At 43.4% G+C, this 13,659-nt stretch overlaps 1 protein-coding gene across 6 annotated transcripts in view; it reads right to left on the bottom strand.

Moving 5' to 3' along the window:
• The window catches only part of LOC130524722 (copine-9-like), a 110,608-nt gene that overhangs the window by 89,322 nt on the left and 7,627 nt on the right, over positions 1-13,659 (bottom strand). For all 6 annotated transcript variants that reach the window (XR_008950205.1, XR_008950206.1, XM_057031135.1 and 3 more), the window contains exons 2-4: positions 11,132-11,172; positions 6,146-6,192; positions 5,891-5,994 (exon numbers count right to left, since the gene is read on the bottom strand). Coding sequence is in view for 4 of the 6 variants with exons in the window: in XM_057031135.1 (XP_056887115.1) it covers positions 5,891-5,994; positions 6,146-6,192; positions 11,132-11,172 (192 nt within the window). In the remaining 2 variants the exon portion in view is untranslated. The remainder of the gene's footprint in view (positions 1-5,890; positions 5,995-6,145; positions 6,193-11,131; positions 11,173-13,659) is intronic.

Raw genomic sequence — 13,659 nt, 5'->3', positions numbered from 1 at the left:
CTGTGATGAAACAGCCAAACAGAAGTTTTCATTCATCAGCTGAAGATCAGTGGACCACTATGATTGGTCCATCAGCAGATTTTCCTGGTGAAGACATCAAAGGCAGATGCTCTGCTAATAAGGTAGCACCTTCAGCATCAATCAGAGCTACAAAGGTTATGTAAAATTCAAATGAACAGTTTATCCTCTATGCTAATTTACCTAGCCAACGGTCCCATCGCTAGTATAAGCTATTCAAAGAAAAATCACTTCTCATTCTGAAAGCGAAAAGACCCAAAAACATCATTTTCATACTGGTTCATGCTGATCTGGATTCATGTTAATGTATTTTGATAGATTTTCAGTAAAATTTTAGCTCTTCAACTATTCTGCTTTTAATCCTGTTTTATTGTCACTAATCAGTCATCCATCTGTGCATGTAACTGTGTGTGTGTTAAATGTGTGTGTGTGCATGCACGTGTGTGTGTTGATATTGCTGTTGTTGGCCACTTGGAGTTCTACAATGCTACATATCTTTTTTTAAAATGTTTGAAGCCGACTGCTAAAGAAGTTCACTGTGTCTGGCTATTTTTACAGCTCTTAGTGATATGTTAATTTTAGTGAGCATAGAAAGTTGTTTGGTTAATGGTCATAAATGTTAAAACCTGGACCCCTCAGGAAGACCTATCTGAAAGAAAAAAGAAGAGAGGAAGAGCTCAGCAGCTCAGGCTAAAAAACAGCTATGTTTTTGCGATGTGTGATTTTCAAAGTCACATTTTAGGATATTTTAGGAACAAACTGTCATCTTAGAAATATATTAAATATTAAAACTAAATTCAAATGGTAAATCTAAATATTAAATCTAAATCCTAAATCTAAATATCTTTGGTTAAACAAAATATTTAGCAAATATGCAAAGTTACACTGCCAGTAACAGGAAGAACAAAATAAAAGCCCAGGAGCTTGTGATGTGTTTCTAGGATCACATATCGAATTAAACCCACCATATCAAGGGAAATGAACATATGGACATTTATTATGGTATCAAAAATCTTTTTTGCCATTCTGTGACGGCTTGGCTGTTTTTGCCATTGCACTTGTTTGAAAGTAGAGCAGCAGTATCTTAGCAACGCCAACAGTTCTTTCTATTAGTCAAGAGATCTGCATTCTGGAAGCAGCAGTGCTGACACAAGAATAGACATTTCAGGAGCTTTTCTAATATGAACAAGTGATTCTGGGGTTCAACTAGAACCTAAAATAGAACCAACATTCCAAATCAGATTGGTAAATAGACAGAAGGTGGATAATTTCTGGATTCCCAGTAGAAGGAAGGCTTAAAAAATAAGGTTCTGCTGTGATGAAACAGCCAAACAGAAGTTTTCATTCATCAGCTGAAGATCAGTGGACCACTATGATTGGTCCATCAGCAGATTTTCCTGGTGAAGACATCAAAGGCAGATGCTCTGCTAATAAGGTAGCACCTTCAGCATCAATCAGAGCTACAAAGGTTATGTAAAATTCAAATGAACAGTTTATCCTCTATGCTAATTTACCTAGCCAACGGTCCCATCGCTAGTATAAGCTATTCAAAGAAAAATCACTTCTCATTCTGAAAGCGAAAAGACCCAAAACAATCATTTCATACTGGTTCATGCTGATCTGGATTCATGTTAATGTATTTTGATAGATTTTCAGTAAAATTTTAGCTCTTCAACTATTCTGCTTTTAATCCCTGTTTTATTGTCACTAATCAATCAGTCATCCATCTGTGCATGTAACTGTGTGTGTGTTAAATGTGTGTGTGTGCATGCACGTGTGTGTGTTGATATTGCTGTTGTTGGCCACTTGGAGTTCTACAATGCTACATATCTTTTTTTAAAATGTTTGAAGCCGACTGCTAAAGAAGTTCACTGTGTCTGGCTATTTTTACAGCTCTTAGTGATATGTTAATTTTAGTGAGCATAGAAAGTTGTTTTGTTTAATGGTCATAAATGTTAAAACCTGGACCCCTCAGGAAGACCTATCTGAAAGAAAAAAGAAGAGAGGAAGAGCTCAGCAGCTCAGGCTAAAAAACAGCTATGTTTTTGCGATGTGTGATTTTCAAAGTCACTTTTTAGGATATTTTAGGAACAACTGTCATCTTAGAAATATATTAAATATTAAAACTAAATTCAAATGGTAAATCTAAATATTAAATCTAAATCCTAAATCTAAATATCTTTGGTTAAACAAAATATTTAGCAAATATGCAAAGTTACACTGCCAGTAACAGGAAGAACAAAATAAAAGCCCAGGAGCTTGTGATGTGTTTCTAGGATCACATATCGAATTAAACCCACCATATCAAGGGAAATGAACATATGGACATTTATTATGGTATCAAAAACCTTTTTTGCCATTCTGTGACGGCTTGGCTGTTTTTGCCATTGCACTTGTTTGAAAGTAGAGCAGCAGTATCTTAGCAACGCCAACAGTTCTTTCTATTAGTCAAGAGATCTGCATTCTGGAAGCAGCAGTGCTGCAGCAACATAACAGTGCTTCATTGTTCAATGAGAAACTGGTTCCAGACAGGTGGAGCAGCATCAAAACTGTCCCAATTCATTATTATAGAAGTCACCCAAATTGGGGATTTCCCCTGCTCAAAGGACAAAAATAGAGGCAACTTTTAGTGACGAGTCCGTATTTTCAGATTATCATCAGCCACTGAGATGAGCTGGATTATGTATCTTATTACCTGAGTTAGCTCATTGGTCACAGATCAGAAGTGAACTGATGGGGGGGTTTGCAGGCCTGATAGCCAAGACACAGGAAGCCGTGCTTGGCCATAAGTTGGGCGCCCATCATTGGAGGGACACACAAACATCAATGTAGGCTACTGTGCTACAGTGTACATAAACTCCATGTGCACAAACAGTACCAGTTAAGTGTCATCTGACCAAAGAATAGATTTCCGGCAAACCTCAGTCTGGCTCTGGTGTTCAAGGATGATGTTCCTTGTACTCAGCAGTGATGATACATGAAGCTCTTTACATGCTTTATAATTCTTGGAAACACCCTCAGGTGCCTTCAGTAAAGCTGCTTTTTATGTGAATTGGATTCTCAGGGTCCCCATCTGGGCTATCACCTTATCGTGGTGGAGGGGTTTGCGTGTCCCAATGATCCTAGGAACTCTGTTGTCTGGTAGGGCCACCCATGGCAAACAGGTCCTAGGTGAGGGATCAGACAAAGCGTAGCCCAGGACCCCCTAATGATGAGAAAGATTATTGGTCCCAAGTTTCCCTTGCCCAGACGCGGGTCACCGGAGCCCCCTCCTGGAGCCAGGCCTGGGGGCAGGGCACGTTGGCGAGTGCCTGGTGGCCGGACCTCTGCCCATGGAGTCCGGCCGGGCACAGCCCGAAGAGGCAACATGGGACCCCCTTCCCGTGGGCTCACCACCTGCAGGAGGTACCAAGGGGGTCGGATGCATTGTGTGTTAGGTGGCAGCCGAAGGCAGGGACCTTGGCGGTCTGATCCTTGGCTGCAGAAACTAGCTCTAGGGACGTGGAATGTCACCTATCTGATGGGAAAGAAGCCTGAGCTGGTGTGCAAGGCTGAGAAGTTCCAACTAGAAATAGTTAGCCTCACCTCAATTAGTCTTCTCAAGAGGGGTTGGTCTCTCTACCACTCTGGAATTGCCAATGGTGAGAGGCGACGGGCAGGGGCCGTATACGGCCTACGAGACCATTTCTACTGGCCCGCAATGCAATAAGATTTTTATATTTTATATGTGCACTTACATACATACAGTGGGACCGTTCGCTAAACTCCGCGAGCTGCGAGTAGCAGCGGTAGCGTATTTTTGCCTTTCGTATCCTGAAATTTCTTTCGTAACAAGAGGAAATATTTTCCCGTTTTCTGAGATAAAACAGACGATTATGTTATGTCCGAGTCAAGGTCAGGGTCAGTGAACACAGCATGTGATGTACGTAGTGGGCTGGACTGATTGACACGGACGAAAAATGCATAGCGAAACACGCTAAACTCGACGAGTTGAAAGTCGGAGTTTGGAGGCTCAACAAGCAGCTTTCACACGACCATGTACCGACAGAGAGAATATTACGCGTGCAAGTTTTCTGGTGAGTGAATTAATAGCCACGAAGCTGAAACCTCACGCCGAAGGAGAGTTCGTGAAGGAGTGCCTCGTAGCCGCCACTGAGGCGCTCGCGCCGGACAAAGTAAAATTGTTTCAAAGCGTGAATTTTTTTTCGTGAATAACTATTGAACTAAGACATATATTGTTATGATTCCAGTGGCTAACGGTATGTTTTTATGGTCAAGGAATCTAAATATGTAGTCAAAGTATATGTGGGACTAATATTTATGGTGGAAATCACAATATGCCAGGAATTGTTGCACTTGGTGGAGGTCTGTGCTCTCCGAGTGCTTTCTAGTTGTTATTATTATGGTCTTTATCTTTCTTTCTTTTCATTTCTTTTCTTGATTATCTTGTTGTATTGCAGTTTTTGTGAGTAGAGGCCTCGAACAGGCCCTTACGGGTCTCTTGCCTCAACTCTGCACCTCTTTTTTATTGTTTTGTATGATCATGAAAACATATTTTACTTGTTTGTCATTTTATTCTATTTTTTTTGTGATTTTATATGCATGTGTGCTAAATAAATAATTCAAACTAGGGGGATCACACTCCTCAGCCTCCCTGGTAAGGTCTATTCAGGGGTCCGCTGGATAGTCGAACCTCAGATTCAGGGGAGCAATGTGGTGTTCGTCCTGGGCGACAAGGGTGCGTGGGAGTTCGCCCAACCAGTCCACATGTGTTTTATGGACTTGGAGAAGGCATTCGACCGTGTCCTTTGGGGGGTCCCATGGGGGGTCCCCCGAGAGTATGGGGTGCCGGGCCTCCTGATATGGGCCGTCCGCTCCATGTACGATTGGTGTCAGAGTTTGGTCCACATTGCTGGCAGTAAGTCCAACCCATTTCCAGTGAGGGTTGGTCTCCGCCAGGGCTGTCCTTTGTCACCAATTCTGTTCATAACTTTTATGGACAGAATTTCTAGGCGCAGTCGTGGTGTTGAGGGGATCCGGTTTGGTGACCTCAGGATCGGGTCTCTGCTCTTTGCAGATGATGTGGTCCTGTTGGCGTCATGACCGTCATGACATGACCTCCAACTATCACTGGATCGGTTCGCTGCCGCATGTGAAGCGGTCGATCTTCGTTCCTACTTTCACCTATGGCCATGAGCTTTGGGTAATGACAGAAAGAACAAGATCACGGGTACAAGCGGCCGAAATGAGCTTCCTCCGTGGGGTGGCTGGGCTCTCCCTTAGAGATAGGGTGAGAAGCTCTGCCATCCGGGAGGAGCTCAGAGTAGAGCCACGCTCTGCCGCATTGAGAGGAACCAGATGAGGTGGCTTGGGCATCTAGTAAGGATGCCCCCTGGACGCCACCCTGGTGATGTGTTCAGGGCATATCCCTCCGGTAGGAGGCCCCCAGGAAGACCCAAAACACGTTGGAGAGACTATGTCTCTCGACTGGTCAGGGAATGGCTAGGGATTCCCCCAGACGAGCTGGAAGACATAGCTGGGCAGAGTATGGGCCTCTCTGCTTAGGCTGCTGCCCCCGCTACCCGACCCCGGATAAGCGGCGTAGGATGGCTGGCTGGCTGGCTGGCTGGCTGGCTGGATGGATGGATGGATGGATGGATGGATGGATGGATGGATGGATGGATGGATGAATTCTCAGGGTTCGGTAGGAAGGTGTGGTTTGAACGCACTTTGGGTGGTGAGATGTAACACCCATGCCTCCTGTGTTGTCTCCATCTAAAGTTGATGAATCAAATCCAGCCACATTGATACTGAATCAAATGTTGAACTGACTTGTGGGTTCACAATTGAAGTAAAAAATGTTCGCACTTACACATCAAAACGAAGGTTCTGCTTCTCTTCAAAGAAGAAATCGAGCACAAACTTCCTGACAAAGTCAGGGTTCAGTGTGTTGTCAATGACTTCTGTCCGACCGAACTGGAGAAATGCAGAGAGAGAACAGGCGTTTTTAATGATGCTGCTCCGCTCAGTGAACGAAGCTCTCAACCAGCACCACAGAAACACAACTAATGCGTGTCGGTACCTTTGACAAACATATGGATGAGTTAGTTTCTAAATCAGGACTCACCTCTCTCCACTCTTTGGTCCCAAGGCCTTGCACATACAACACCACCACTGAAAGACAAAGCAAAAACAAAAACAGGATTTACACCCTAACACTCAGATGACTGAGAAATCTTGAGACAACTAACGCATAAGGAGAAACTATGGAAAAATACATTCCAAAGACTGAAAATGAAAATGATCTATAGTACTATGGCCCAGAGGAGGAGCTAACCCTGCAATGTTGCGCAAGCGATACTGTACTACACAAGAATCAGCATAACCAGTCTGCTTGATGAGGAGGAGGAAAGGAGAGGAGAGGAGAGGAGAGGAAACCATGACCCAGTGGGGTGACAGAGGCCTGTCAGGTGATCATGTTTCTGGACTCCGGCAGCCTTGGCCTATAACAGCATAACTAAGATGTGACCTAACGATTAGACGACCCCCTAAGTATGATAATCTGTCTGTCTATGATAGTAACTGGAACTACAGAATTAGTAACAATAAGCTTTTTCAAAGAGGTAGGTTTTAAGTTTGATCTTAAAAGTAGCGATGGAGTCAGCCTCCCGTACATGGACAGGGAGCTGGTTCCATAGCAGGGGAGCCTGGTAGCTAAATGCTCGGCCCCCCATTCTACTCCTAAAGACTCTGGGAACCACAAGTAGACCAGCATTCTGAGAGCGGAGCGGTCTATTGGGCTGATAAGGTATCACTAGCTCCTCCAGGTAGGATGGAGCTAGGCCTCTGAGGACCTTGTAGGTCAAAAGAAGGGTTTTAAAAATTATTCTAAATTTAACGGGCAGCCAATGAAGCGACCCCATTACAGGAGTTATGTGATCTCTTTTGTCAATACCTGTCAGAACTCTGGCTGCAGCATTTTGGATCAACTGGAGGCTTCTTAAAGAGTTGTTTGGACACCCTGATAATAAAGAATTACAGTAGTCCAGCCTGGAAGTAACAAATGCATGGACTAACTTTTCAGCATCATGCCGCGTCAGCAGCTTCCTGATCTTTGTGATGTTCCTCAAGTGAAAAAAGGCACTTCTAGAGACTAATTTAATGTGTGAGTTGAAGGAGAGATTGTGATCAAAAGTTACTCCTAGATTCCTCACAGAGAGACTAGATGTTAATGAGATACCATCTAGAGTGATCATGTGATCTAATATATCCCTGAGAGGTTCAGGACCAAACACCATGACCTCAGTTTTTCCTGGGTTAAGGAGGAGGAAATTTGAAGACATCCAGGACTTTATGTCTTTAAGACAGGTCTGGAGCTTCACTAACTTCTCTGTCTCCTTGGGTTTCATGGATAAATAGAGCTGAGTGTCATCAGCATAACAATGAAAATTTATCCCATGCTGCCGAATAATGTTCCCTAAGGGAAGCATGTACAATGTGAAGAGGATTGGTCCAAGTACAGAACCTTGAGGAACTCCATGGCTAACCCTACTGTATGAGGAGGGAACACCATGGACATGAGCAAACTGGTATCTATCAGATAAGTATGATCTAAACCAGTCTATTGCTGTCCCTTTAATCCCAACCACATGTTCCAGTCTCTGTAACAGGATGCTGTGATCAACTGTATCAAAAGCAGCACTGAGGTCCAGCAGAACCAGCATAGAGACCAGTCCATGATCTGAAGCTATGAGAAGATCATTAGTAACTTTAAGAAGTGCTGTTTCTGTGCTGTGATGAGCTCTAAAGCCTGACTGAAACATCTCAAACAGGCTGTTGTTCCTCTGCAGGTGCTCCAGTAACTGAGTCACCACCACCTTCTCAAGAACTTTAGAGATAAAAGGAAGGTTGGATATTGGCCTATAATTTGCTAAGACATCAGGATCCAGTGATGGTTTTTTAAGCAACGGCTTAATCACTGCCACCTTGTAGGACCGGGGTATGTAACCTGACACTAAAGAACCATTGATCTGGTCCAGGATAGAACTGCCTATCAATGGTAAAACATCCTTCAACAGGTGTGTTGGGATGGGATCTAAAAGACATGTGGTGGTCTTGGATTTCTGAATTAGCGATGACGCCTCAGAAAAATATATAGGGCTGAAGGAGTTTAAGGGCTCGTTGGAGAACCTGTATGTTCCCACAGTCAGCACATCTGGTGATGGTCCAGTTGTTGGGATGGCCTGGTTAGCTTTTTCTCTGATAGCTAGAACTTTATCAGTGAAGAAGCTCATGAAGTCTTCACCACTAAGGGAAGAAGGTATACGTGGATCTAAAACACTGTTACTCTTAGTTAATTTGGCCACAGTGCTGAAAAGAAACCTGGGGTTGTTCTTATTTTCCTCAATTAAAGAAGAAAAGTAAGCTGTTCTAGCCTTGCGAAGGGCCTTTTTGTAGACTAATAGACAGTCTTTCCAGGCTACATGATAGCTGTCTATTTTACAAGAATGCCACTTCCTTTCTAGTCTTCGCACTTTCTGCTTGAGGGTCATGATATGTGAATTATACCAAGGGGCACACCTCCTCTGATTTACTATTTTCTTTTTCAGGGGGGCAACAGAATCAAGCGTGATTCTCAGTGAGGTTGCTGCACCTTCAGCAATAGAGTCAACCTCAGCAGGGCTAAGATTATAATGATTTATCCCTGGGGAAACACACGGTGGTCCTGGGATTAGCACAGGGATCACTTCCTTAAACTTAGCTACAGCATTATCTGAAAGACATCTGCTATAGTAAGACTTTGTTCTGAGCATAGAAGAATCCTTAATCATAAATGTAAAAGTGATCAAAGAATGGTCTGACAGGACTGGGTTCTGAGGGAACACTGACACATGTTCTACCTCAACACCATAAGTCAGAACTAGATCTAGGGTGTGGTTAAAGCTATGAGTTGGTTGGTTTATCTGCTGGAGGAAACCAACTGACTCAAGTAATGAAATGAAGCCATTTCTAAAGCTGTCATTTATAACGTCTATATGGATATTAAAGTCTCCAATGATAATGACTTTGTCCGTTCTGAGGACCAAGTCAGATAAGAAATCAGAGAACTCAGACAGGAACTCTGAATGTGGACCAGCAGGGGGCCGATACACAACTACAAACAGAAGTGGCTTTTCTGCCTTCCAGTTCAGATGAGTGATGCCAAGAGTCAGACTTTCAAATGAACTGAAGCCATGTTTTGGTCTGGGATTAATTAATAACTTGGAGTGATAGATTGCTGCCACTCCCCCTCCTCAACCAGTAACACGAGGAATATGATAATTAAGATGGGTAGGAGGAGTAGATTCATTTAAGCTCACATACTCCTCCTCCTGAAGCCAGGTCTCAGTAAGACAAAATAAATCAATGTGATGATCCGCTATCAGGTCGTGTACTAACAGTGATTTACACAAAAGAGATCTAATATTTAACAGTCCACACTTAATTGTGATATTAGTTTCTTCAACTTGTGCTTCAGTATTAATTTTAATAAGATTATGGTGATTGACCGCTCACCTGCTCTGTGCTTGGTGAACTTTTAACCGTGGAACAGAGACTACCTCTATGGTGTTAAATATGTTATTGTTGGCAGATGATGGTTCTAAGGAAGCAGCAGAGAGGTGTGTAAGACTACAACTCTGCTCTGGATGGTGTCACATTTTTTAATTTACCGTATTTTCCGCACTATAAGGCGCACTTAAAACACTGAGATTTTCTCAAAAATCGACAGTGCACCTTATAATTCAGTGTGCCTTGTGTGTGGACAGAGTTCCAAAATCTGCTGTGTACCTTTGGTGGGTGCACTACGGTAAATGCTCCACCTGAAAAAATGGACATTGAGCACTTCCAAGGAGGTCTGTCTTGGTGTTTTTGCTTTATGAGGAGGCAGCATCTCTCCATACAGGCGAGGACAACTGTGGCGCAGCGGCTGTCCGCAGATTACCAGGAGAGGCGGTCATCTTCAGCACCTACTGCTGCGACAAGATAACTGGCAAAAACATCGCGCCCAGCCACATCACCAACATGGATGAGATCCCGCTGACTTCTGACAACCCTTTGACCCACACAGTGGAGAAAAAAGGGACCAGCATGGTGGTGATACGCATGATGGGGCACGAGAAGTCGTCATTAACCATGGTACTCAGCTGCTACGGAAATGGACAGAAATTGCCACCTATGGTGATTTTCATGAGAAAGACGTTGCTGAAAGAAGCCTTTCCTGCCGGAGTTGTAGTCAAGGCTAATCAAAAGGGCTGGATGGATGAAGAAAAAATGAAAGAGCGTTAGGAGGCAGGTGGCTTTTTTCACACTTCACCGTCCCTGCTTGTATGTGATTCCATGCGCGCTCAGCACAGCGGCGGGCAAGTTATGCCACCATATGCGGGTGGATTGCAGACGCACGGGCTATGATACCGTCTTCATGTATTGTAAGAGCTTTCACAAAAGCCGGCATCAACGTTGAAGCAGAACTGGTCGGCGAGACTCAGATGATGAAGAGGAACTCGGGATGTTGGACATAGAAATAGCGCAGCTGTTTAATTCAGATACAGAAGATGAAAACTTTGTTGGTTTTGTGGAAGAATGAATATTTTGTTCAATAAATGTGTCGAAACTCACTGTTTTACTGCCGTTGTCATTTTTTACTGTATGTTTTAGCATGCGCGTAAAAATACGATGCGCCTTATGTATGTGTTAAATACAGAAATAGCATCCGTAACTGAGACTGCACCTTTAATACAGTGCGCCTTATGGTCGCGAAAATACGGTACCGGATTTTGTGTGCATTTCCTGGTTGGAGAAATCAACGTAGATTGATACATTGTGGAAGCCTCTTCACTGCAATATACTGTAGAACTCAGATACAAATGAGCATGTCTGTAACCCTCCAGAGACACACCGTGGGGCTGTGTGAATGCAGCTATTTACTGGAATGAGAATGATTCTGTTGCACGACCAGTTGTATTGCGTTAGTTTGGATCATCATAGAGACATGAACGTGGTGTTCTACTTTATTGATGAGTTATCAGTTGTTAATGTTGTCAAGTTGTGTGATGAAGGAAATTGTTGCTGTTACCTGGATCTGACTTGGAAAAGGTGTCCATGTCCAGCAGGTTTCTGTAATACAACAAACGGTGACGTTAGGCTGGTCACACTGTCAAAACTCCAGTGAGTTTTAGCAGCCTCTGGTGGACAGATATAGTTTGTTGGAATTTTTGCTGTGTCCCTCGCTTGGCAGAGACATTCAGATTTAGCATGATGATTTCAAAGTGTCACAGTTGAAATTAACTTAACATTTTTCTGCTGCACACAAATAAAGCTGTCCAGACTGCCCACACATGTTGAAGAGGAGGGAAACGAGTCTCTTGTCCACCTTTACTAAGCTAGCAGTTTAGCAGCCATGTGATTGGTGGAAATGCCATCATATAACATATCATTAATTTCATTGTTCAAACATTATTGCTTAGACAAAGTGCATGTTCAAGTGCGCATGTGTAATCATACATGTGCTGAGGGAGTTCACACATGGGTAACAGTGGGTTACCCTGGCAACACTAATGATCTTTATCTACGTGTTTGGAGCACGTTCAGACCGGTCATGTGATATATTTGTTTTAGTTCTTCTCTTCAGGAATACAGGAAGCGCTGCCCAAAGATGGTGCCTGGACATGGCCATTACAAACCTGGCTCTGTTTGAGGAGGGGGTTGAACATGATGCTGATCATGACAAAGAGCAGTAAAATGATGGAGAGAAGGAAGAAAATGATGAGAAGACCAAGAACAATAATGATGATGAAGGCAAATCGATGATGATTTCAAGAAAGCGGACTTTAGTTACAGAGTTCCTATATACATTGAGGCAACCAGGCTATACCTCCACTAAGACTAGGGGGTTGAAGGGGACTAGGGGGATTGAGGGGAAATAGGGAGAATAAGGGGGCCTAGGGAGACTGAGAGGGACTGAGGGGATTTGCCTCATGTGGAGGTGAACAGATGCTTTCTGAGCCCTGTTTAGAGATTTTACTGCTGAAATTCAGCCCCTCTGATTTTGGTTGCTGTGTACAGCCTCACGTGAGCTACCACCACAGACAACACTTCACAACATCATCAGCATGTTAGCTTATCAAGATGCTAAGGCTCGGCTTACCCCTAAAGTGTGGGTTTTGGCTAGTGTGAGGGCAAATGCGCCAGCAGGTCGTTCAGACATGCGGACAAGTACAATAACTATGCAACATATCTTTTAGATCCCATCCCAACACACCTGTTGAAGGATGTTTTACCAATGATAGGCAGCGCTATCCTGGACCAGATCAATTGTTCTTTAGTGACAGGTTATGTACCCCGGTCCTACAAGGTTGCAGTGATTAAGCCGTTGCTTAAAAAACCATCTCTGGATCCGGACGTACTAGCAAATTATAGGCCGATATCCAACCTTCCTTTTATCTCTAAAATTCTTGAGAAGGTTGTCGTGACTCAGTTACTGGAGCACCTGCAGAGAAACAGTCTGTTTGAGATGTTTCAGTCAGGCTTTAGAGCTCATCACAGTACAGAAACAGCACTTCTTAAAGTTACTAATGATCGTCTTATAGCTTCAGATCATGGACTGGTTTCTGTGCTGGTTCTGCTGGACCTCAGTGCTGCTTTTGATACAGTTGATCACAGCATCCTGTTACAGAGACTGGAACATGTGGTTGGGATTAAAGGGACAGCAATAGACTGGTTTAGATCATACTTATCTTATAGATACCAGTTTGCTCATGTCCATGGTGTTCCCTCCTCATACAGTAGGGTTAGCCATGGAGTTCCTCAAGGTTCTGTACTTGGACCAATCCTCTTCACATTGTACATGCTTCCCTTAGGGAACATTATTCGGCAGCATGGGATAAATTTTCATTGTTATGCTGATGACACTCAGCTCTATTTATCCATGAAACCAGAGGAGACAGAGAAGTTAGTGAAGCCTCAGTCCTGTCTTAAAGACATAAAGTCTTGGATGTCTTCAAATTTCCTTCTCCTTAATTCAGGAAAAATTGAGGTCACGGTGTTTGGTCCTGAACCTCTCAGGGATAGATGAGATCACATTATCACTCTAGATGGTATCTCATTAACATCTAGTCTCTCTGTGAGGAATCTAGGAGTAACTTTTGATCACAATCTCTCCTTTTACTCACACATCAAAATAGTCTCTAGAAGTGCCTTTTTTCACCTGAGGAACATCACAAGGATCAGGAAACTACTGACGCGGCATGATGCTGAAAAGTTAGTCCATGCATTTGTTACTTCCAGGCTGGACTATTGTAATTATTTATTATCAGGGTGTCCAAACAACTCTTTAAGAAGCCTCCAGGTGATCCAAAATGCTGCAGCTAGAGTTCTGACAGGTATTGACAAAAGAGATCACATTACTCCTGCATTGGCGTCTCTTCATTGGCTGCCCGTTAAATTTAGAAACATTTTTAAAATCCTTCTTCTGACCTACAAGGTTTTCAGAGGCCTAGCTCCATCCTACCTGGAGGAGCTAGTGAAACCAGATCAGAAATATGATCACCTGACAGGCCTCTGTCACCCCACTGGGAAATGGTCTCCTCTCCTCTCCTCTCCTCT

Source organism: Takifugu flavidus, chromosome 4, assembly GCF_003711565.1.
Source record: "Takifugu flavidus isolate HTHZ2018 chromosome 4, ASM371156v2, whole genome shotgun sequence".
Lineage (NCBI taxonomy): Eukaryota > Metazoa > Chordata > Actinopteri > Tetraodontiformes > Tetraodontidae > Takifugu > Takifugu flavidus.
Note: the sequence above shows the minus strand (reverse complement) of the source record. Positions and strands in the feature narration are given on the sequence as shown.